Raw genomic sequence first — 25,842 nt, 5'->3', positions numbered from 1 at the left:
ACATAAAACCGACATCAAACTATTAAAAACGATTCGTTTATGGAAGCAAATTACGGCCAGAATAATTGAAAAAAAATAAGATCATTTCACATAATAAAAAACTTCTGCACTTTCGCAAATCCAGATAAGGAATGTCCAATAGCGAACTCGAAAAATTACATTTAAGTTACTCAATTAATTGCGTTGGTCAAATTAGGACGCCAAAATTTGAGATAAAATATTCAGAGTTGAGCATGTCCATGTTTCTAATGTGTGTAAAATGCAAGATTTGGTAGACTGGATGCTGAAGTCCATCAATTCAATTCATGACTTGACATAAAATGTTTGCTCACAATGTGACTTAATGAATTTAAGCAACAGCTTTTAGAATGCCACACACTTTAAAGGTACAATACGCAACTTTTTTTTTTAAAAAATGTGACAAAAATTCCTTAGTTCAGAAAGTTTTGGTCCCCAGATTTTGCTGCGGAGTGAGCGCTCTTGACTTTCATGCTGCTCTTTGTTACAGGCAGCTGCAGACATGCAGGAGGCAGCACAGAGGAAGAGAGACTATTTTCTGCTTAGAAGTGGCGAATTTACAGCTCAAAGCGACTTAAAACACTGCAGTGTCAGCTTTTGTTTGATATCTAGCTTCACACTCAATGTCCTGCTGAGCTGGTTCAAACTTTTTAACTTTTTATAGAAAAAAAGGAATCGGCAAATATTGATATTCAACACCCAAATCTGATTTAACTGACATAACTGACCTATCGCTAAACTCCGCCCCCTTATCTCACTCGGACAAACAATCGCCGTACTGCCTTAACTAACAATGGCGGCTGTCAGTGTCAAAGACGTATCCGAATATGTTACAATGAACTTTTGGGAACAGAAGCTCCTTATTTCACACAGAAGCCACATGTGGTAATGTTTTGGATGACTGAAAAAAATGGCTGACTGTACAGTCCTTATTGTTAACAACGTGCCCTAAAACATTAATACTTGCTGAATTAAGAAATGGATGACCAAGTATTTTAAATACAGTTATTTTATTGCATTATTTATTGACATTTCCTAATTTTCTCTCTTTTGTGAAACATTATTTTAGGTTGGAGGGCATTTTTGAAAACAGAAATGGAACAATTACAGAGTATGAAAGAAAATGGAAAACATTAAACGTTTAGACGAAAAACACAGTCATCGTGATGATCACGATGACTGTGTTTTGTTCGTTTTGTTCTTTATTAATAGTGTCTTTGTGTTTTGGTAATTACTCATTTTGTGGCATCTGTTTGCGGCATGTTAATGTTTGTGACGTTTTGGTAATATGGTGAATCTTGTGTGTATTGTTTTACTGTTATAAGTATTATTAATAAAAAAAAAAGTTGACTTCCTACCTGCTTGCTTTGAGTCATTGGGCTTGATGCAGCGGACGTACGACGGCTCCTTCGACATGAGGATCTCCATGAGTTTCGCCAGACTTGCTTTGAACTGAGTGGCTGCCTGAAGGGGCAGACACAAACACACAGAGGAAAGCTGGTTAGAAAGCGGCGAAGAGATGAAGGTGAGAGGACGGGAGACGATGCTGGTGTGCAACTGGAGGTAGAAACTGAAGAAGAGATGAGCGTATCGACGAAAAATCGCAGCCTGCAGGCAGAAATGATGACCTAAAGAGCTACGCAAGCAGAGGACGGGCTGACGTGACTGGCAGTCCGGTGCAGACTGAACACTGGGCCCAGTGTGGAGCACTGGGAGTCTAACTTGCCAGCCTGTGACAGTACCCTGTTCAAGTGTGTGTGTGTGTGTGTGTGTGTGTGTGTGTGTGTGTGTGTGTGTGTGTGTGTGTGTGTGTGAGTGTGTGTGTGTGTGTGTGTGTGTGTGTGTGTGTGAAGGGCATACAAGTGTCAGGGCATTCCTCAGTGAGAAGGAGGCCACAGAGAATCCCCATCTGACCGCCCACTCAACAGCAGAGAGGGGAAACACACCACTGTTTGTTTTGCTGTGGGAAACTATGTTAGGATGCATAAGACTTATAAGGGTGTGGACAACATGCAGAGACGGGACACAGAGAGGGAACACACACACACACACACACACACACACACACACACACACACACACACACACACACAACAAGGTATCTCACCGTTTCTGGACGCTTCTTGTCACTCAGCTCCTCCCTGTCGAAACACTGGTTCAGGATCTTGTTCTCTGACATGCACATCACCTGCAAACACACACGGGGACATTTTTAACGCTTTCTGCAAATGCATCAAACCACTGAAGTGAAATACAGTTTGCTGCTTTGTCTTAAAATCCTTCTAATTCATCATCCTCATTTTAAACTTACCTCTTTCAGATTCCTGAAGAGCAGGTCGTTGTTCTTGTCCAAAAATCCTGGGTGAGAGAAGACAAAATTTGATTTTTGACACATGTGGGCCACAATGTGACTGTCCAGGAAAGTCTTGTTATTTAAATAAAGTTTTTTTTTTCTTTCAGGAGCGTGCCAAATGCAGTTTTGGTTATTTTGAGCTTTCAGTTTCTCCATGAATTAACCAACGGCACTCAGGGCGAGTGTTTCTGAACGTGTCCTAATGAAAGGAGCGCTGAGAATTTTCAGTTTGGCACGTTAAATTAATATCATCGGACACCTGACTGTGAGTTTTTGATTGGCTTTATCGGGGATAACGACGCCCAAACCAACCCGGCTTCAGTGAAAAAACTAAAATGACAATATTTCAAATTAGGATCGAGGCTAATGTCTGATCATTTTTAGGCTTTTTAAATGCATGTAAAACCCTAAATTACATATTAAGAACATTTTTGGTGATTTGGGTTCCCAGAGGCTTTAATGTGACCTGTAACTCCACACAATGATGCAGTTTGTAACTCTGAGCAGCACATTGGTAAATAAATAACAAGACTATACTGCTGTCATATTTCACAAACGGTGCTGGTATTTAGAACTGGACATTAATGCGCAAGCCTGATCTTTACGCTAAATTCACCACAACACCAAACATCCGAGGACTAGAGGTCACACTGGCAACACTGGTTACATATAGAAGAGGGACGATTTCAATATCCAGTGTTTGCAGCACACACACACACACACACACACACACACACACACCGTTGACATTGTAGTTGACCTCTCCAGCGTAATGCAGCAGTCGGAATTCGTCTCGTCCCATTACCTTCCGGGTCTTTGCATCAGCCAGCTTGTGACTGCAGGGACACACACACACACACACACACACACACACACACACACACACACACACACACACACACACGGCATGGATACATCAGTAAATGGACACATATTCAATAGTTCACAGTTCGATACAACAACCCAGTCAACAGCCAGGCAGCGTTCTTTGGGGTATATTTGTGGCATCGCAGTGGTTATAAAAGACGAGAACAGGAATCAAACTTACGTGACAAAGTGCGGGTGTCCTCCCACGGTGTCCTCCAGCTTCTCTAAGAAGGTCAGATCACTGGCGTCTCCGGGTCTCAGACACTCCTCGTCCTGCGAGAGGACAAAAAGACCCGTCAGTCAGTCAGTCCTCATATCGTTTACATTAACTTGATACTGAGTCACAGTTTATGTATTCAGAGTGCGTGAATCAGTGCACGGATCATATTAATTCATTCATAATTTATTATGCAGACGATAGCAGCTTTTCCCTCTCAATGACTGAGCATTAAAGGAATCATTAAAGGAACAGCTCATCAGCCGAGAGTTACATGAGGTTATTTTAGCTTAGACGCCTTCCAGCACCTCTAAAGCTCAGTAAACAAGACGTTGTGTATTGTTTGATTAACTTGTACATAAAACATGTAAAAAATTGTGATTTAATGGTGTAACGGACAGGACGATTTCCTTCAGTCACGCTGATGATAAGATTCCAGGATTTCCTAAAATGTTGAACTCTGACACCTTAACCCACGCCAGATGTTCTTTACGTATTTCACATTATGGCAGAAAGTCGCGTCCAGATTTCATGTCATAACTGAGCTTTCTATTAAAACGATTAGTGTCACCAATTCAGTATCTGACCAAATGTCTCCCGTTTGTTCCTGACGCTGAGTAATGTCCAGTTAAGTTTCATGGGCTTCTGATATATTATTTTTATTCTGTAAATCTTTGTATTTCAACCTAAAAAGTGCTTTATAAATACAGATAATAATAATAATAATAATAATAATAATAATAATAGAAATAATATTATTAGAAATAATAATTATAATAATAATAATTTATTTTTTATTCTTTTTTTTTTCATGGCGTCACATTGATGATAAGACCCCAGAACCCTATAAAATGTTTAACAATGACCCTTTATCCGGGCCATAATATCATAAATCATGTTTTTTGTTTTTTTTTAAAATAAAATAAAATAAAATGTTAGTGTATCACAGTCAGAGCGCAGCGTGTCTCCTCACCAGGATGGAGATGATGCCTTTAAACTTCTCCTCCACCAGGTCACAGATGATCTTGTTGTTGAAGTACTGCACCGGCTCCCACTGCAAAGACACAAACACTAATTCAGTAAGAGATCGTGAGAAATTAATTGGTCTTTCCGGGCATAATGAACAAAATGAAATTGTTTTTTGAAGAGCTACAACAGGCTGTTTTTTCTCACTGTTTGAACTTTAATGTAAAAAAAAAAAAGAAGAAAATTTCTGGGACATGAATGTTGCCCAACATATCAGACTAAACATGATACTATTACAACACTTTGAAGCTATTTAACGACCATAAAGTCAATCATCTGGAGAATCTCAGGAATCCTGGCACGCAGACACGCCGCTCGCCCACTTGTATGTGGAAACACACGTGAACGCAGAGCTCCACATGCTGAATGCAGCCGCGTTAGGCCGCGTTAGCACTGACAGCCACATCATTTCCACAGAGATGACAGAGAACGCAGCCCACGGACCTGGTGTCAGATGATAATGGACTCTTTGAGAGGTGAGTCCAAGTTTCTCCCACAACCTGCTCTCTGACCAGTGCATTTATATTAGACGGAGCACAACAGGCTCTTGTTCCAAAGGAGCAAAACAAAACAACATAAAAGAGGATAAACGGGCCAGAGGAGCAAGGCGGGAGTAAACTCACGAGAGAGCATCGTCTATCAACGCAGACCTCTTCTGACATGTAATTTCCTTAAGAGGTATCATTTAAGAGTTTAACTGTGAGTAAAGAGCAGATGCTGTGACTCTGACAATAGCACAGTTAAAAGATACATTTCTGACGGGGCAGCATCGTCCAAAAATATGTGCACTTACTGTAACCACTTTAAGTAAAAGCGTCAGAGAGTTATAAATTAAATTAGCGATTTTATATCGCAACACAACCGCAGCTGCAATCACATTAGAGGCTCTTTGTGAAGCCTAAACCCCGGAGGAGCGAGCAGAAATGGGCTGATAATGGAGGGTGAAAACAAAATGTCAATGTGATGATGAAGGTGCAGAGAGACTAAGAGGATGGACGAGGGAATAAAAATAAGTGAGCTGGTTGAGGGGGATCCACTATTTTTTTTACATGAATCCAAAAACAGATTTCAAGTGTAAATGCAGCTGAGGTGCATTAAAGGGACAGTTCACCCCGAAAGCAAAAATACATCATTTTTCCTCTCACCTGCAGCGCTATTTCTCAGTCTAGATAGTTTTGGTGTGAGCTGCTGATTGTTGGAGATATCGGACGTGGAGATGTCCGCCTTGATATAATGAAACTATCAACGTCTTTTTCCAGAAATCCTCATTGGGTTACTCAAGGTATTTCACAGACTGTTGTGCGCAGTTTCATGTAGGAACTATTTTCTTTCTACCGAACTACATCCACCAACCGTATTAACTAGGCGTCGACCAAAATTGTTTTTTCAGGGCTGATAACCGATATTTGGAACTGATATGAAAATGAAAATATTTCTGTCAATATTTAGAATTTGAAATTAAACAAACTCCAACGGAAAACTTTGTTTAAACGCCTTTAGCAAATGTGAATCAAAACTGAACCTTTCAGCATCACATGCAGCAAGTTCCCAGCAGCAACGTTCAGTGAAAATTTAAATAAAAGATAATAAATAAAAAAATAAAACAGCTCCCTGAGGCTTTACAAAGTAAAAGTTCCTCCAATGCGGACACTTTTTTTGCACATATTGCATGACTGTCTTTCCTGGTGTTGGTTGAGTGTAAAATACACACTTTTTCATTAATTAATTTCATCAGCAATCATTAAAATAAAACGCAGATACAGATCGCCAAATATCAGCCCCAATGATCAGCCAGGCCGATAATCTGTCGACCCCTAGTATTAACGCCCAGAAGGAAATGTGCATCTTTTCATGGACGAGAGGCTCGTGGTCGTGAGAGCATGTGACAACAGCAACATTAATGTCATTCTCCACAGCTGAGCTGCAACATTAGCAAACGCAGTGGTGAGTTAGCAGTACACACTGATTTGTTTGGCAAATGTAGATTCGTAGAAAGAAAATAGCTCCGACATGAAAATGCTCACAACAAGATCTGTGGACTATTTTGAGTAACTGGGTCCTAATTTCTGCTGTTGAGTTTATTAAATGTTTTTTTTTTCCTGAGAGAAAACAAACATCTTAACAATCGATATCTACAACATTCAGCAACTCACACCAAAACAATAAAACAACGAGCCAGGTAAGAGGAAAAATATGTAAACTGCCTCTTTAACATCTGGAATAAACAAAGTGATGTGCGTGGGTGTGGTGGGGTGAGAGGATGAACAGTGAGCGAGAGAGGAAAATGAGGTCTGACCGTGATGCCTTCGGCCTCGTACTCCTCCTGCTCTGACTTGAGGGTGAGCTCGATGAAGAGCTGCTGCAGCTTCTCGTTACAGTAGTTGATGCAGAACTGCTCAAAGCTGCAACACACAGTGACTGAGCGATTAAAAGCCATTAACACATGATTTACACAACACACACATACACATACTTTTTTTCTAACTCATATGATTGTGGTAGCGGGTGACTTGTATTACCCTCAAGTCAAACCATATATAAAAATGGGTTACATAAACACTGTAGGTTGAGGTTTGACCTTAGAAATGGTGGTTTGAAAAATTCATTGGCACACTTTCCGCTTGCTGGGAATTTCCGGAGCTTTCAGCTGCATCCAAAAATGTGCGGTTTACTCAGGTTATTCAATAACCAACCGAGGAAACTCCAGGAGCTGACAGAAGTCTCGAGATGCAGCCGAAAGCTCCAGAAAACTCCAAAAAGGCGACCTTGTGCAAAGAGCTTTTATTTTTAAATCAAACTATAAATGGAAATGTTGAATAAATCCCATTAAGTTGAAAAAAAAACTGCAGGTGAGTTAAATGCCTGTTTAAACTTCAGAGGTAAATTCAGCATTAACAAAAATCATCGTACTCTACCTGTTGTGCTGGAAGACCTCAAAGCCGTAGATGTCCAGCAGACCGATGACCGAACAATTCTTGTAGGAGTCGTCCTGTTGGAGCAACAGAACAAAACTCATCTTTATATCTATTATTTAAAAAGTTTACTTTAAAATTTGGATTCAAGATTGAATAAAATGAGCTTGGAAACAAAATTTGATTTCATGCTAAGCTTTAAACATCGACTTGATTTTCAATAGCTGTGCTCAGAAAATAATGTATTTTGAGAATAATATTATATATAGTTATTATATTGGTCGAAATAACTGACACAGTAACAAAAACACAAACAAGAATAAGATGTTGTTGATATTATACTGCATAATACTGAGTCAGGTTTAACTTGTGGACTCGTAAATGTCCACAAGGTGGAGCCGTGCTGCAATGAAATGACCGGAGAGACTTCACTTGCTTTGCATTTTAGTGTTTGATGGTTTGAGAAATGTAACGTGATTGCTTTAATGTCAAAATATAAGATGCAAAAATGGAAAAAACTCAGAAATTGACATCCTTTAGTGGAAATTTGTCAACTGAAATCATACCTGTGTGTGTGTGTGTGTGTGTGTGTGTGTGTGTGTGTGTGTGTGAGTACCGTGTATGCCAGTGAAGTGTTGATCTTTGTTAACCAGCCATGTGAAGGTGCGACCGTACACCGCCTTGGACAAAGCATCCCGCGCTGATGACGCTTGCTCCAGGTTCAGTGGGCTCACCAGCTGATGAAACACATACGCACACACACACACACCACACACACACACACACACACACACACACACACACAGAGGAGGAAAAGACACACACACAACACACACCAAACGGACAACAGAGTTACACAGAGTTCAGCAGGGACAGTTGGACATGTTACAATATACTTGCAGTGGACCAGACCAGACATTACACAGACAGGAAAGCTTTGTACACAAATGCTTATCACACGCTCACGCTACAATGACAGTGTGTATCCAAACCCACCTCCTCTCCCTTGGCAATTATCTTCTTGTGTGTGAGTGCCTCTGTCAGCACGCTGCCATTCACTCCTAACAACTGGAAAAGCACAACAACATTAGCGCGCACCAGCAGTGATAAATGAACGTCATGTATGAGGCAGACGTCAGGGCGCTCAGCAGCAGTGACATCCCGAGCATGGCATCTCTTAATCATGTCTAATGAAGTAAAATTGGAAAATTGTGGCAATAAAGAAAGGGGGGTGATTGTGGAAGTCTGATTCACATTTCTGAATCATGTGAAGACTATTAAATGGATAAGTCTTCACCAGAAATAGCGGGATATATCGATACGTAAATGCCAAAGAAAGAGTGCATGTTCATAATCCTGTGAAATTCAATCTCAAGCCTGTGTTTATTGAACATCTCGGATTGGAAAAACAGTTTTTAACCGGCCAACGATTCCAAAATGACACATTTTTAGTTATACTTTATGGAGTTAAAGCTTGAGAGGTGTCCTGACCTGCTGGGAGTGACTAGGAAATAGTGTTTTGGCTGAAATAGCGAGTAGGAGGAGAGATGTTCTGGGAAACACAAAAATATACGAAAGGGTGCACGCTCTACCAGGCGTCCCATGAACAACGGCAATTTCCTCGCCACAGCGGCTGCAGATTCGCTTTGAGCTCATTGCCCTTCGCTTCATGTCATCCCCTCTCTCTCCCCCTGCCATGCTTACACACTGTCCTGTCAAATAAAGGTAAAAACGAAACTAAAAAACAAAAAAAACTTGTTAAAAAAAAATAAAAATAAAGTAATAATAAATAACATGATTCATTAAAATATTTTCTGAATCTTTCAGAATCAAATGGCACAAATAATGTTAAGGCTAAAAATAACCTACTATCAGTAAATAATTTAAAAAATGTTCTGTGATCAAAAGCTGGTTACAAATTAAGGGAAAAATTTCATTTGTACCACCAAGAAAAGTCTTTGTATATAATATATCAATATTCGGAGCTAAAACAATGTCCAAACAGTTTAATATAATGTATAAAAACATTATTTTCACGATTACAGGGCTGAGGACGGGGTTTGACAGTTATCTGTTTAAAGAGTTACCATTTATTAAATTGTTACTTAATATCTATTTCTTCCTCATTTATCTTCCTCTTTTTTTCGGTGAATAATAATGAAAAAATGTAGATAATTGATTCTGGGCATGTGGGTGTATGCATGTATGTTTAGTTAATTAAAGTATAGGTTTAAATGAATAAGGAAGCTGGTTAATTAAAATTAAATGACTTTTGGAGAAAGGGGTGGGATTAAATAAGTTTGGACCTCTCTTTTCCTTTTCGAAAACCAAGTTACATTTTCTTTAGCTTCTTCACTGTCTATAAAGATTATTTTTGCTTTTTTTGTACAATCATTTTTCTACTTTCTTTTTCACATATTCGAAATAAATCAAATCAAATAAAAAAAAGATTATTTTGACACAAAAATGTTTGATTTTTAATGCAAACAACCAACTATTTCTGCAGCTATAAATACAGTACCTCAGATATTGTGCACAATTTAAGGGTCCTTAAGCAGAGAAAATATTTGAATGTATGAAATGTATGTAATATATGTATTTCTCACGACAGTGTGACATAACAAAAAGGCTTTTCCCAGAAAGCATTGTGCACATAACGGGGGGTGTCACTGACAGACGACTTGGTCAGTCAGAAGAGAAGATTCGTTGTTCTCCACGAAGTGTTTGCCACATCACTGTTGAGTGTGCAGCATTGCATCACAATATGAATGGATAGAGCTGACTCGGCATAATTTATGCAGCTGCATCAAAATATCTTCCTCCGGTATTGCAATTTGTAGACATGTTTATTTTTAAACCCTACTTTATGAGGCTCACCAGTTCACAACCTCCTATGCAATGGATAGTTGTGACATTTTGGCATTATATTTTTGCATAAACATTACATTTGGTTAAGTCACGTGTCATGCCATGAAGTGTTTGCTTCAGTTGCTTTGCTCAGTATTTAAAAGAAAGAATTTGAAACGATGATACATATAAATCAGTTATAACACCTGAACACTACATGTAGCAACCAAACACAGAAGTCTAAAGTCTACATTATCTAAAAGTAATAGATAAAGTGTTTAAATAGTCCACTGACAGTAACAAATAAATGATTAAAATAGATAGTTAAGAGTAATGGATAACCAGTTGAAATGGTTAGTTAAAGGTTTTGGATAAACACCTGAAAAAAAAAAAAAAACCAATAAAGGATTGATATATATATATATATATATATATATATATATATATATATATATATAAAGGGTTTGATATATATGTATATATATAATTAGCTAAAAGTGATGAATTAATGGTCAAAAAGGCAAACAAAAGTAAAAGAAGTGGCTGAGTTTCATCAAACAGCGATGTCACACGCTCTCCTAAAAGTGGTCCCTTTCCTCGCTTAAAGGAAGCATCAAACGCTGCAAAAATAAGTCACCTTTCAGTGCTTTTCTAAAAGAAATTCAGAGATGTTTGATAAATACCAGCTCAGGCGTGTTTAAAAAAAAACTTGTCCCCTCTGGCCTGTTAGGAGCGTCAGTGAAGCCGCTCGGTGCAGCATCTTACCCTGGCCAGGTACTTGATCTGTGTGTCAGAGGTGATGCAGGCGTTGCCCTCTTCTCCGCCGTACTGCACGTTCCCCAGGTGGAGCACACTGGCAATTATGTTCAACAACTCCTGCAGACGGAAAACACAGAGGGAGAGGAATATAAAGACAAGACAGAACAATATAGAGGGAGAAATTGTTGCAAAGAGGTGGAGAGTGAGGCCGGAGAAGGAAAACGGAGAGAGCAAAGGTCAAGAGATGAGACGCTGCAGCGCGATAAGATTATACAGATCAATCTTTATGACTGTGACCGACTTCTGAGCAGCGAACGCCGGCCTCGATTAAAAACTGAGTTAAGAATTAAACAGGATAAGAATGTAGCAGTGTGTTAAGTAAGTGTCATACCAAGGCTGCGCACACACACACACACACACACACACACACACACACACACACACCTGCTCTTCACTTTGTAAGCAGTGTGAGATCTCAAAAAACTCTGGAAACAAGCCCAGACTCATGAGCATGTAGGACGCCTCCCACGCTGAGTACAAATAAGTTCTCACCATATAATAACACACACACACACACACACACACACACACACACACACACACACACACACACACACACACACACACACACACACACAGTCAAATACAAACATCCACAGCCCCCTCAGGCACATGGAGTACTTTACTGTTCGTGGTGTTTCGGCAGTTACACACATAGTGGGAGTTTGTAATGCTTGTTAAAGTTTGTCTGAGGTGAACCACAACTTTCATTTAATTTTAAGAATTAAGTCAAAGACGTGAAAATGCAACGTGCTCCAGGCCCATCCGGCATTTTCAAAAATGTAGCAAAAAGGGGTCAAAGGTTCCATCTTCTTCAGGGAAAAACAAACTGTTGCACAAAGTTTCTAAAGTTTACACCGTCCACACGGCCTCGAGTGACAAAACAAACACGACAGCCGTGACTCGCACAGCTCGGACTCGGCGCTCACCTCCACCTCGTCCTCGTTGAAGCCAATCACGGTCAAGGCTTTCTTCACCGTCTTCCAATCGCTGCGGTCGTTGATGGAGCTCACTTTGGGACAGTTACCCTGTGGAAAACAAGCACACACACACAAAAAAAACCTAAATCACTCTGAATACACAACGTAATTAAGATCTACGTCAGTGTTTTATTTCCTATCACAGCTGTGAACATCCGCCAAAATCCAGTAAGCAGCTGAAGTGTAAATATGTGTTTACATGCAAAGTAAACACCCACTTATGTGATGTAAACACCTATTTAGACACACACGTATGAGGTGTTTTTGCTCATTGGCTGTTTATGTGTGTGTGTGTGTGTGTGTGTGTGTGTGTGTGTGTGTGTGTTTATCAAGGGGAAGGTTCAGCTAGTGCCTTAAGGCAGATTTCCCCCCTGAGGAAAGCTTTTCTCGCTGCACTGAGAGTCCCTGACTGAGAGCCTATTAACCAGAACTCCCACTGGGAGACACACACACACTCTCACACTAACACACACACACACACACACACACACACACACACACACACACACACACACACACACACACACGGTACAGACCAACAGCTTATGACAGGACAGAGAGCAAGAGCGAAGAGAGAAAGATTTACAGTAACGTCCCTGCAGTATTTGCAGATGATTTAGAGAACCGTCCCACTAAAAACAGAAAAGTTTTTCCTTTGTGATTTAAAAAAAATCTGTGTTCATAAGATAACACTGTGAGAACGATCCTCATGTACGCAGATCGGAAAAAACAACGGAAAACGCTGCAGTATGCATGCTGATAGCTGGCGGTGTAACTCTGTAATGACACACAGCAGAAGAACACCACGCGCATGTGCTGCCGTGACATCGCTGTTCTCACGGGATCCACGCATCGCCAGTTTACACGACGACAGGAGGGTGTTGCAATGAAACTTCAAAAGTTTGCATTTTCAGGCCCCAAAACGCAGTTGTCATGTGAACAAAAGGCAAACCGTAACAAAAGTTTAACGTTTCGTGCAGTTCATCTCCAGGTTTCCCTCCAGGGCCAAAGGTGAGTCCCGACAATCACTTAACTGAGACTTAACTATGAATTGGCATTGGTGTACGTTTATGGACAAAAAAAGTGAAAAACAAAATTTGTACCCTAGCAGTTCAAGAACCGTTTACATCCATGTCGTTAAAAAACATGAATCCTTCACACAAATCTTCACTAGTGTCACCAATTCAGTATCTGAGCAAATGTCTCCCCTTCTGAGTTATAATACCCAAAAAGTGTTTTTACGGAGCATCATGATGTCATAGTGAAGCTGACCGTTGATCTTTTTAGATATAAATTGTGATCACTTCATCATTTTATCCAAATGGACATTTGTGTGAATTTTTGACATAATTAGCGTACAGATTCTTGAGTTATGGCCAAAAACATGTTTGCAAGCTCACAGTGACTTTGACCTTTGACCGACTCACTGTAATCAGTTCATTCCTGAGTCAAAGTGGACGTTTGTGCCAAATTTTCAAAAAATATCTTGAAGGTGTTCTTGAGTTAACACATTCACGAGAATGAGACAGACCCAAGGTCACGGTCAACTACATGTTTCAGCACCACAATGTCATCAGTTCATCGTTGAGTCCAAGTGGACATTTGTGCCAAATTTGAAGAATCTTCCTCAAGGCGGTCTTGAGATTTTGCGTTCACAAGAATGAGACAGAAAACACACAGCCTCCACCCACAGCTGTCCAACATCTACAATTATCTACAATTAGTTGTCGTATTTAACGTCTACCTTGAAGTTTTTATGTACTCAGGCTTGTACCTTTGACTTTTTATCAAAGATCCAGATGTTTTTTAAAAGAATTCCTAATCATTTATACTATAAAAGTGCTCAACTGTGACTGATTTAACACCAAGTATTTTACTTCCAAAAACAAGGGCTTTCCTAACAGCCCCTTGGATTTTGCATCTGTATTAAAATACTACATACTCACTTTGACCAGGTACTGGTACTGCTGAGGGTTCCTCTCCAGGCCCAGGCGTCTCAGCAGGTCCTCCTCGCCTCCCTCGATCAGCTGATAGAAAATGTGGAAGTTCCGCTCCCCGTGGTTTTGGTGGACAACGCGGGACTTCTCCAGCAGGTAGTTGATGATGTGGCCTCCAACCGGGGCACCCTGCCGACGGGATAAAGGCCAGGGAGGGAGGGGGGAGGAACGAGAGGAGGAGGAGAGGGTGAGGCTGGGGTACTGAAGTGCGATGCAGGGTTGATATAACATGCAGGATTTTGAAGTCCAAAACATATTTTGTGTACCCACAAAAAAAGGGCATGGGGGCAGAAGTGATGCAATTAATTACACACAAAAATCAAATGTAGAGATTATATACAAAAATACACAAAGTATTTTTACTCGATGTTATCATAAAAAACAAACAAAATAGCTGAGATGACAATATTTCTGTTTTTTTGGACAAATCTCCATCTGAAAGGAGGCTTGTTACGCAGCGTTAATTCTTGCATAAAGCAGCTGCCACTTTAAATCTCACTGTCCCGCTCACCTTGAAGTCAAACTGAATGTCCATGTACTTGCCAAAGCGGCTCGAGTTGTCGTTACGCAACGTCTTGGCATTGCCGAAGGCCTGCAGAGAGGATGGAGTGGGATAAAGAAAGGAGAGGCGCGATGATTGACAGATTAAGAAGTAGAACGATAACAGAGAGGAAAAGTGTGATAAAGACACGTCGGCAGATGAAGAGGCGGCAGCAGAGAAACAAAGAAAAAAGACATTAAGACTCCCGGCAGTGTTTGTCGGGGACAGTAGTGCAGATTACAGGACACGGTGTACGCTCACACATTTATACACATCTGGAGCACATCTGGCAGAGACGCGCCAGACATCTAAACAAGCGCTTCTGCACCTCTGTGTTGCCTTCGCTCTCAAACAAACGCAAACCAAACACAGAAACAATCATCGCTCTATTTTTCACAATTTCACATATGCAGCATTATAACATTCGGATAACAGATTTCTGCTCAAATTAAAAGATAATGCAACATTATGAACTTTTTAAGTGACACATTCCTGGTTGCTTTACTTGCTTTTATACTCTTATTTTTTATGACTTTTAAATATGCTTTTATTTTGGTTGTTTTTATCAGTTTTTTATGCTAATGCTTTTATCTTGTAGCACTTTGAGATGTGTTACAAATGTAAAGTGCATTACAAATAAAATCTATTATTATTACTATTATTATTATTATTACTATTACTATTATTATTATTATTATTTTTATTATTCATGGTGATATGACATTTAAAATATTAGCTTTGGCAAATATATATTTTTATCAAGCCAAAATACAGAACCTATCAGGCCACATTCACTAACACATCATAAACAGTTTTTTCCACGAGAAGCAGTTTTCGCAGCTCATCACTCAACACGTCGATAAGATCAGTTGTGTAACAGATCCAGAGTGCAGAAAAGCTCTCTGTGAGGTCCACAGACTGGACCTGATCTCACCTCCAGCACGGGGTTGGACTGCAGCAGGCGGTCTTTGACCGTCTGCACCTGCTCGCTGGCTGGACAGGTGACGGCGTAGTACTGCAGGATCTTCTTGGACGCCTCCGTCTTTCCTGCGCCGCTCTCGCCAGAGATCAGGATGCACTGGTCTTTTCTCTCCGTCCTCATGGAGCGATAGGAGTTATCTGCCACTGCGTAGCTGGAGGAGCGGAGGAGAGACGAATGATCAGGCAGATGTTGAGAAGGAAGAATTTGGATGAGTGAGAGAAAACTGAATGAAAACCATGTGTTACTAACACAGGCCTCAGGCTACAGATAGGAAAACATGTTAAAGGAAAATTTGGTATTTTTCAACCTGGGTGCCATTTTCCAATGTTTATGTGTCCCAGTAAACCACAGGAACAACATATTTTATTTTATATAATTATTTATTTTTGTAACTCTTGTATTGGATTATGTGAACATAATCATTGTCATAACACAAAGTCTTCATTCATTTTTTTAAACTAAAATGGGTATTGAAAAGCAAATAACAGTCATATATCTTTTAATTAAAGCACATATGTTAAATAGTGATTAAATATTAGAAACTTAGGTTTATTCTCAACATTACTAAACTAAATGAAAGGGTAAAATAAAATTAAAAAAAATGCATTTACACGATTGAGTACAACAGTGTTCTGACAAAACAGATTCACGTCGTGGAAATGTTGAGCGTGAATGTAACATCTGATCTGATCCGAGCATCTCACGGTGTGTTGGCATGGAAGGACACCGGTATGAATCACAGCGTCCGGAGAGGAGCGCAGCCTGATTTAGTTACAGTATAATCTGTCAGCCGCGTCTCTGTTATCAGCACCGTTATGTTGTTTCAGCCTGTTTTGGACACATTTCTGACACCAGACTAATTGCTGGGAGATAAAACGACCAGCTTGGCCGCGGCTCCATCGATGTGTGTGTGCTGCATGTGTGTGTTGGGGAGGGGGTCGGGCTCAGGTCAGAGGAATTCCCTCTCAAGGGAGGAAATCTCTTGCCTGGTACCATCATTTGCTTACTTTTCTTTCCACCTCTCCCTCCCGTTCACTCTCTCCGACCCTCCACCTCTACTCGCCAGCACACATCTTTCTTTCCACTCAGACGGAGAGAAAACATTTGGCGCTACGCTCGAGTGTTGAGGCAAAGAGAGAAAAAAAAAGCGGAGAAAGAGCTTGCGAGAGATTCTGAAATGCTTCGATGACGCCACTTCAAGTCCCCATAATGCATTTGTATGTTCTGTGTCCGATGGGGAAGATTTAACGGGGAATTCCCTCACGATTCCTGTGGCAACCTTTCAAACAAACAGTCTGTCTCGAGCCGTGACGTCTCGCAAACAGTCTGACTGACAGAGAAAAGGACAGTCAGATCATGAGAGCGTTACGTAGCTGCTGACTCCGCTTCGGCAAATATTCCCACGCGCTCTGAACACACACACACACACACACACACACACACACACACACACACACACTGTGACAGCATTCAGACAGAAATATTATGTCATCCTCGGGTTAAAAAAAGCTTCAACAGACTCTTTCTTTTAGAGAGCTGAAGCAAAAACAACAGTCAACATGCGTGAATGATGCCGTCAAAGTTTCGGTCCCGTCAGAAAAAAAACATATTTCACCTGAAATAGCAAAGACGTGCAATGAATCATTCCTCGCAGCTTTACTCATTAATGCTGCATTCATGCTCAGGCTCAGCAAGGATGACATAACAGACTGATTTTAATGATTCATTTCCTCAAAAAGGATTTTCTGCAGAAGTAAGCTTCTCTCTGTGATATTGCTGCGTGTCTTTCATAACTTTTAAGCAAACTTTATTTGGCTGAGTGTGACGCGAAGTTTCCCTGTCGACACGTTTCTAACTATTAATGTTTTAATGATAATTAATTGCAGAATTTCAATAGTTAATTGTGATTAATCACATTACAGCTGCATTACAAAACAGTTTTGAAGTCCATATTAAGAAGGTGAAGCAATTCTTTCAAAATTGTCTTGATTAGGAATCAAAGGAAAAACCGCATGAATCTAGTATTTAGTGTGAATGTCTGAGACTCATGAGCACCCAAAGTCATTCAGAAATCTGGAGGTCAGAGGTCAAGGGAGCCCGCTAAAATTTTGCCTAAATTTGAAGCGTTACTTTTCCCCCTTTCTGAGAAGTTGGTATGACATGGTTGGTATCACAAGATTCCTTAAATTTAAAGTTTCATTGATACAAACTCAGCCCAGTACGGCCTCTTAAAGAATTTTTCCTGGCAATTAACACGATTAAAAAAAACATAAAGTGTTGTGCACGTTCTGGTTTTAAAGTAAACAACTATTCTGCTAAACTGATATTTTGTTTAACAATTCTTCCCTCATAAAAAGTAAAAAGTAAAATAAAATAAAACTCTGGGAGCACAATCATCCCTTCTGATGAGAAATGCTTGATCTGGGGCGCCTCGCAGCTCAGTGGTTAGAGCGGGCGCCCCATGTACAGAGGCTTATCCTCGCCGCGGTGTCCACAGGTTCAATTTCCGCCTCGGCCCTTTGCTGCATGTCATCCCCTCTCTCTCTCCCCCTTTCACACTTAAGCTGTCCTATAAAATAAAGGCAAAAAAGCCCAAAAAATCTTATCATCCTAAAATCTGCGTTTGGAGTCACTCTCCGCTCTCTCCAGCACGGTCACAAACTAAGTGTGGAGATCTGGCTATGTGAGACTAGCGCTTGTTCAATCAGTATAAAAACGGGCAGTGCACATCAAGATGACAAGCGTTAGAAAACACCGAAAATGTTCAACCACACGCTGGAGCCTCAGTCAGATTCAAATTACTCTTTTGTGCACCAACGCTGGCGACGGGCAGATTTATCACAATGCTAAGTGTAGTTAAGGTCTCGTGAATCACACAGTAGTACATGCTATGATGGAGTTTTTGGTATTCTTCGTGTTAGTGACGTACCCAATCTGGCTGCACGACGTACATTTGAATCTAAGATTTTAAGGAAGTGCACAGACAGCCGAGGAACGCGTCTCTCGTGACAAACTTTGCTCTGATAGGGGATTTTTTGAAAATATTTAGATAATGCAAAGTTGAGCTGCAAACTGTGAGGTAGCGCTTCTTAAAAGGGGGTCTGCAAAAACCAAGGAGTTCTGCAGAATACTTAAATGTTAATTTAAATAATGTAAGTCACGCAAATTGTCTAAAATAATTACAAAATGTACTAAATTGTGAGTGCAGCTTATCAAAAAGTGCGGAAAATGTGCAGAGCTGCATTGTAGCTCTTTATATTTTGTTCCTTCCAAAAATGAGGCGCTGATTGGGGCTGCAAAGTTTCGGAGCTGCTGCTGTAACGTGTGCAGAGGTCGCGTACTCACATGTGCGGTGAAACCTCGTAGAAGTTGACTCCGCGGTATCGCTCCATGTGGTTTTTGGTGTAGATCTCCAGGTCTTTGTACGGGTTCACTGACACCAGCACTGAACCGATGTATGTCTGAGGGAGAGCGAAATGCAGTCACATCACCTGACAAAGACTCTTTTGTAGTATTTTAGGGCCTCTTATACATTATCAGTTTCACAGACAAATACACGTCTGTACTGCATGTCTGTCTGACTCTATTTTTAATGCTTACTCATCCAGAGTGTGTTTATTCACACCAAGAATGAGTATTTTATCCAAAATATTACCCCAGTACTTTGCTGAGAAATTTTGCAGTGAGACAAACAGCTGTCTGCATCATCCTCAGGTCTCAGCGCTCTTAAAAAGTGAAAGATAAAACTGCTTATTGGAGCAAAAATGCAGAATAATCCTAATCTTCACTACAGGAAATCACTCAAAAGACCAAAAGGTTAAAATGGTTTAAAAAGAGGCTTATATGTCACTCGGTTGCATTTTTTACTGCTAATGTAATTTTCAGACAAATCCAAATCCTTCACCAAGACAGACGGTAACTGAGATTATTTAAATGCTCGGGTCCACTTAAAATTTCGCAGTGCTCATTTAAATAACCCGAGTATGCAAAGGCAATAAGGCAGATGTTTAAAAAAATGAATCGTAGGTTTAATCTTGTTGCAAGTTGTTACTGTTTCCACATCACTGTCATTCGGAGAAAGTTCGATGAATAAATTGTAATTGACTTTTTTGTTTCTAAAGAAGCTAAGTCATCATTACATCAGACAAACTTACAGCATTACTACAAGGAGCTTTTTTTTCGATATCAAGATGCTGTTTATCTTGCTATAATGTGAAATGTTTCGTGTAAAAAAAATAAAATTAATTTATTGCCAAACATTAAACATTATTTTATCTTTTAAATTTGTATTTATGCATTTATTTATTTTAAAATATGTAGTTTTGTGCTCAATATCAACCAGAAAAATCTGGCGTTAGTCCAGCTGTGATGCAAACACATGCAGTTAAAGCCCCGCCCTCCTCGCTCTGCACACTCACATAGATGAGGTTCTCTTTGAAGCGTTTGCGCAGGTTCTCGATGAAGGCCGCCTCGCTGGTGTAATTCTCCAAAAGGACAAAGTCCTGCACCCCCACCCGGTCTCTGGCTGTCAGGGCCGACTCCATCATAGCCCGCACCCCGTCACTCGCCACCACCTAGAGGAGGACGAGCAGGGAGGAGGTGTGGTTAGTGACAACATAACACAACTGAAAGTGGAGAAATGAAGAAGGGAGGGACCACAGATAACCAAAAGCTGCAAATTACAGACACATAATCCGTCTTTTTTAGGGAGGAAGGAATGAGGCAACTGTGAGAAAGCAGTAAGTAAAACCAGATATCAGTAATGCACCAAACAGGAGACAAATGAGAAGCAGGTACACAAACAAGTATCAGATAAATGTGGAATTTAAATTGTGATTGATGCACTGAGGCATGAACACTCAGAATACTTCACGGATTACAGTAAAACTTCAATTAAAAGCCCGGCTATTATTTGTTTAAATCACTGAACTCAACAGGCTTATCTTTGGGACAGAGGTGGGTATTTAAGATGGAAATACAATCAAATTATTTATTTAACCTTTTGAGACCTGGGCAAATTGGGTTTATTTTATACAAAAAAAATGGGAACAAGGTTATGAGCAGCAAAAGGAAAAATGACCCAGAGGTTAGCAAGAAATCTGTGAAAAATAACAAAAAAATACCTGAAAATTTGCCTAAATAAATAAATAAAAATTACACAAAAGCAAGTAATGTGTTGGGGAAAAATGCTAAAAATTTATAATAATTTTATAAAATATTTTTTGGTATATAGTTATTATAACTAACCACAAGTAAGAGGAAAAACAAATAGTTTAGATTTGGGGTTAAACTATCCCTTAAATGTATGTAGGGCTGCAACTATTGACTATTTTCATCATCAGATTATGCAGATTATATTCTATATTAACTGATTATTTAGTCTAAAACATTTAAAAAAAGACAAAAAAGGGCCCATAATAGTTCCAAAGTTAGTGTCTTCAGATGTTTGGTTTTGGGATGAAATTTAAGACCAATTTTACAAAACTAAAAGAAAAACAAAAAACATTAACATTAACATTAATTGATAATATTACTTATATTTTTTCATTGCAATAAATATTTGGGAAAAATTCTCCCCATCCCCGAGTTTATGGTGACGTTAATGCCAGAAGCAGTCTGTAAATTATTATTTTTATTTATCAATTATTTTAAGCAAATCATAAATTCCCATGTCCCATGTCCCCTTTGCATTTTTAAAACTTTTGAAATATTGATTTAAGACATTTTAATACCAATTAAGACCTTTTTTTAGATTCATGAATTCAATGTTAGTTAGTTTTTCATCCTTGAATCAAAGTTTGTGCTAAAAAAACACTGGTTCTCACATCATTGAGTCCTTCCTGTCTCATAAGCTCCCATCACATCTTTTAGGGCAGAAAGTCCCGGAAGCTTTCAACCGAACAATGACGAACATTCAGACCAACGCCAAAAACCTCCGTTTGAAGTCTAAAAACTCACATTCAGATTTGATGTTTGTACTGCAGCCAAAGTTTTCTTTAAAAAAGCCTTGAAGTGATCTTATTATCACCTAAAAAACTGAGCCAAACCCAGATGTGGGTGGAAATGTATCACTTTGACCAGAGCGCCCCACCATCGGTGCAAATGTCTGAAAATACACAGCACGAATTTTGAGGTGAAGTTAAATGTAACACTTACATCTTTAAGATCATCGAAACGTTTGCCCAGGAAGCCGTTCTCAAAAATAGAGGCCTGAGTTTTACGCATTAGATTGCGAATGTCAGCCACATCCATGTTTAACAGCTGGACAGAAACTAAAGTTGTGCTCAGAGTACAGGCGGGGACACAAAGTACAGCAGGTGTTGTTGTTGCACTCAGCAGTACAGTATTCTCCATCTCTCAGGAGACGACAAAGACGAGAAAGAGACGAGAGAACATATTAATTAGCACTGGGTGAGACCGCGGGGAAAAACACGGAGGAGAGAGGCGTACGAAAAAAAAGAGTGAGGAGAGAGGAGATGATGGATGCCAGGTCGTGATTCCAGACCTGAATTTAAACCGGACTGGAAACTTAACGATACTCCCCGAAATTCCACACAGCAGCGCCTCAACAACACAACACCGAGCCCATTAAATCACTGCATTGCCTGTCACACACACACACACACAAACATCTTGATCTGATTTGACACAAAGTGTGCGTGAATATGTTTGATCCTCTGGTGAGGACTTTGGTTTGTATCTGTAAGTCCACCTACAGGAGCTAAAACTGATACCACAGCAGGTAATAATAATAATAATAATAATAATATTCCAGTCCGGTTTATATAGAAATATAAATTTATAAAAATAAAAATGAAATATAAAATTTAATTAAATAAATTAAAATTAAAATTAAAATTAAAATCAAAATTAAAATTAAAATTAAAATTAAAATTAAATAAAACATTATTCAGCACATGGATACCACAGCTCTGGAAACAAGTTTCAGAGAGGCACAGGTGAAAAACAAATAAAAGAAATATAAATGTAAAAGGAATGAATAAACAACAATAGTCAAAACCGTAAAAGCACATGAAAAGCATTAAAACAGAAAAACAGAAGGTGGAATAAATTAAAAGAAAGAGCACAGAAATGGGTTTTGTGCTGCTTTTCTTGGTGCATAAAAACAGAACTCTGCTTCACCATAACTCACCAGCGAACACAATAAATTAGCTCGCACAGCCTGTTACGTTTATGCTCTTTAATTATGTGAACCACTCCTGCACTTTATCTTTACTGCCTTCCACAGAGGAGAGCGGCCTGGCACAGAGGGAGGGAGCTATCTCACCTCTCAACTTTATGATCTGAAGACGACTTCAGCTTTCATCTGCGCCCACTTTTACTTCCTCTCCTGAGCTCATGTGTTGGTGTGCACGCGTCCTCACGAGGACACAACAGCACAAACCCGAAATGTGGACAATTTGATTAAATCTCTTTAAAAGAGAAGGTTTTTAAAAGGCCGTGGAATACACAACTCCCGAAAGACTGAAAAAAAGTAATGTGTGTGTATGTAATGTGTTTTTTAATACACATTCAACCGTGCAGGCTTCACTGATGCATGCCGTTTGCTCATGAAGCACATAAATGCTGCTTTAACACACCACACCCACATTAACAAGAGCGGCAAGTTTCGAGAAAAGGAAGCGGACACACTGACAAAAGTGGTGGGTGTGGACAACGATGTACTCAAAGATTAATGTTAGTATTTAAATGAATCCTTTCACCAAATAAAACCCCATTTCTGACACTATTTTGTCTGCCTTTTTTCAGCATGAGTGACTCAGTGTGTTAGTATTAGGAAGTTTCCTCTCTATAAATTTCATTGTTAGTGGCGGGGTCCGCCATTCCCGCTCTGGATTCAAATTTCCTCCACCAAACAAAGATCCACAGTGGGCCTAATTCACCAACCATTCCCAAGAAGAAATGTCTTTTTAAAACCCACTTACACAGTTTTTAAAGATAACAAAATAAAATAATCTACGCACACTCAAGAGCCACATGTTTGTGCGGAAAAAATTCTAGTATTTTTTCCAAATTTTTCAGTTAAATAATATTATAGGATTTATACTGCAATGATATTTGTATACTTTACATCATTTTGATAATTATTTTGATTATTTTGCAAAAAGCATTATGTTTTTCAGGTATGTTAATGTTAATCTTAAAGGGAACTGAGCCATCTATCACATCATCTGTCACGTTTTCGGTTCTCTTCAAACTTGTTGTGGGGGATGTTTGACTTCATTCTCTTAACTTTTATTTTTAACACCTGTGTGCACGCGGCCCTGCACTCGTATGCCCTTTAATGGAGACTTGCAGTGAATTTACCAGTTCTCATGCACATGCTTTCAGCTTACGAGGTCAATAATTTCATCATTATAAGAATAAAAGTGCAAACAATTCTGCGGTTTAAGAACAGGGCATGAATCTGGAGATTTTTTTTTTCTTAAGAACAAATTTCAGAAAAAGCCAAGGAAGATATTGGTGAATGAGGCCCCGTGCATGAATGAATAAAACCTTTATTGCCTCTAAGGGACAAAAGACATCAACATCTGCACTGGACAGCACATAATAACATAAAACAATTTAAAAAACTATCACTAAGAAAATCTCAAAGCATGGCATGATTACATGTAAAATGTCAAATATTGAGTTCAGTAACGTGCAGAGTGCTGAATTTATATTGTTTTATCTGAGCTTATTAAGCAGCGTGTTATTATGTTAACAGTATTACTGGTAATTTTACTTCTACTGCTGCAGATTCACAAACTACTCAAACTCTGGGCGGCTTCTATTGTCAAGGTGTTTGCTGTGGTGTTAAACCACACCTACTGTTACCACGGAAACCACAAGTGCTGCTAAATCAACCAGGACTGAAAACTTTAAGGGAAGAGAAAGAGAGAAGCAAACAGCTTATGTAAATGCACTGAATCGATGCGATATTGATTCAAAGATTAATAATTCTCCATGTATTAATACACGCATGTGAGTTCACGTTTCCAACAGCACATATGTTCCTCTCCCCCCTGGACGCCGTGAGCTGTGGTGACCTATTGTTTCACACATCTCTACAGAAAGCAAAGAAACTGCAGCTGTGTGTGTGTGTGTGTATGTGTGTGTGTGTGTGTGTGTGACTAACACTCCTTGTTAGCACTCGCTGCACTTCTCACCTGCCAGAGTTTAGACCTGTTTTTTTTTTTCTCCTGGCGATTTTTGTACTTATCTATTCAGCTATTTTAGCTTTTGCTGCTTTTTTTTTTGAGCGATGCAGCTGGAAACGTGCAACTTCCTGTGTAGCAGACGATGTTTCCTGGGAAAGAATTACGAGACAGCAGGTGTTTAGACAAAACGTAAAGGAATTCATCATCTGGGAACAGGTTCAACCCCTTTTAGGAGTAGCAGTGACATACATTTACATTGAGATGTCACAGTTTATTACGAAATCCTTTAAATATTATGGCGCCGGGGAGGATAGAAACCAGAGCCTTATTTCCTCACCTCTCCCCTCCTCTTCCTCCTCTATACGTTCTCTCTGTCTCACTTTCCCTGGTGTCGGTCTCTCTCCCTCTCTCTCCATTACTTCATTGTTTCCCAATGCCGCTTTCACTGTTTGGCTTTCCTCCTCATAGTGCCGCACACCGGACCTCCACCCGTTCTCAGGAAGACGCCAAGTACGTGCCTACCCGGTTCCTAACATGTCGTCATGTTTTCCAAATCCTGTGCAGCAAACAAGGCCGCAATGAGCAGGAGGAGACCTGAAGAGGTGCAACTGTTTGCTCCACGGCTGTGTGAGTTTCGGTACTGAAGCGTATGTAAACAAACAAAAAGCGTCACATAAATCTTTAGAGCCCGCTTTCATATTACGCACACTCGTATCGCTCCAAGCTTTAAAAAAAATTATACATTAATATGATTTTCTGCTTTCATTGAGTTCATTTTTTAAATCAACATCAGTCCTAATTGTAAATATCAAATATTCTCTAATTTTTTAGAATTTTAACCCTTTACAGGCCAGTTTTTTTTTTACATGATGCCATTATGTTTTTAGATTAAAAAAAAACAAATTAAAAAAAAAAAACAAATTCAATAAACTACAGACTAAAAAGATTTGTATTTTTTTTTTTTTTTTGCACTTAACATTATCAATGAAAAAATGTTGTTTACACCGTGTATTTTAGACTTATTGTAAGAACTGAGCTGGGAATTCAAAGATTCAACAAAAATACACAATCTTGCCAAAAGTTATGCTGTATGCATTAACACAGCCAAAATTATCAAAAAAT

General features: G+C 39.5%; 1 protein-coding gene across 1 annotated transcript in view; it reads right to left on the bottom strand.

Annotated features, from left to right (window-relative positions):
- The window catches only part of LOC121942779 (unconventional myosin-Ic-like), a 77,224-nt gene that overhangs the window by 10,572 nt on the left and 40,810 nt on the right, over positions 1-25,842 (bottom strand). The window contains 18 exon segments of the mRNA XM_042486028.1: positions 1,377-1,482; positions 2,126-2,206; positions 2,330-2,376; positions 3,113-3,207; positions 3,420-3,511; positions 4,429-4,509; positions 6,778-6,883; positions 7,397-7,470; positions 8,010-8,036; positions 8,038-8,130; positions 8,390-8,461; positions 11,006-11,116; positions 11,989-12,087; positions 13,986-14,165; positions 14,548-14,628; positions 15,512-15,710; positions 18,905-19,020; positions 19,978-20,133. Coding sequence (XP_042341962.1) covers positions 1,377-1,482; positions 2,126-2,206; positions 2,330-2,376; positions 3,113-3,207; positions 3,420-3,511; positions 4,429-4,509; positions 6,778-6,883; positions 7,397-7,470; positions 8,010-8,036; positions 8,038-8,130; positions 8,390-8,461; positions 11,006-11,116; positions 11,989-12,087; positions 13,986-14,165; positions 14,548-14,628; positions 15,512-15,710; positions 18,905-19,020; positions 19,978-20,133 — 1,816 coding nt within the window.

Source organism: Plectropomus leopardus, chromosome 5 (assembly GCF_008729295.1).
Source record: "Plectropomus leopardus isolate mb chromosome 5, YSFRI_Pleo_2.0, whole genome shotgun sequence".
Taxonomy (NCBI): Eukaryota; Metazoa; Chordata; class Actinopteri; order Perciformes; family Serranidae; genus Plectropomus; species Plectropomus leopardus.
The sequence above is the reverse complement of the archived record's forward strand: the minus strand, read 5'-3'. Positions and strand labels throughout refer to the sequence as shown.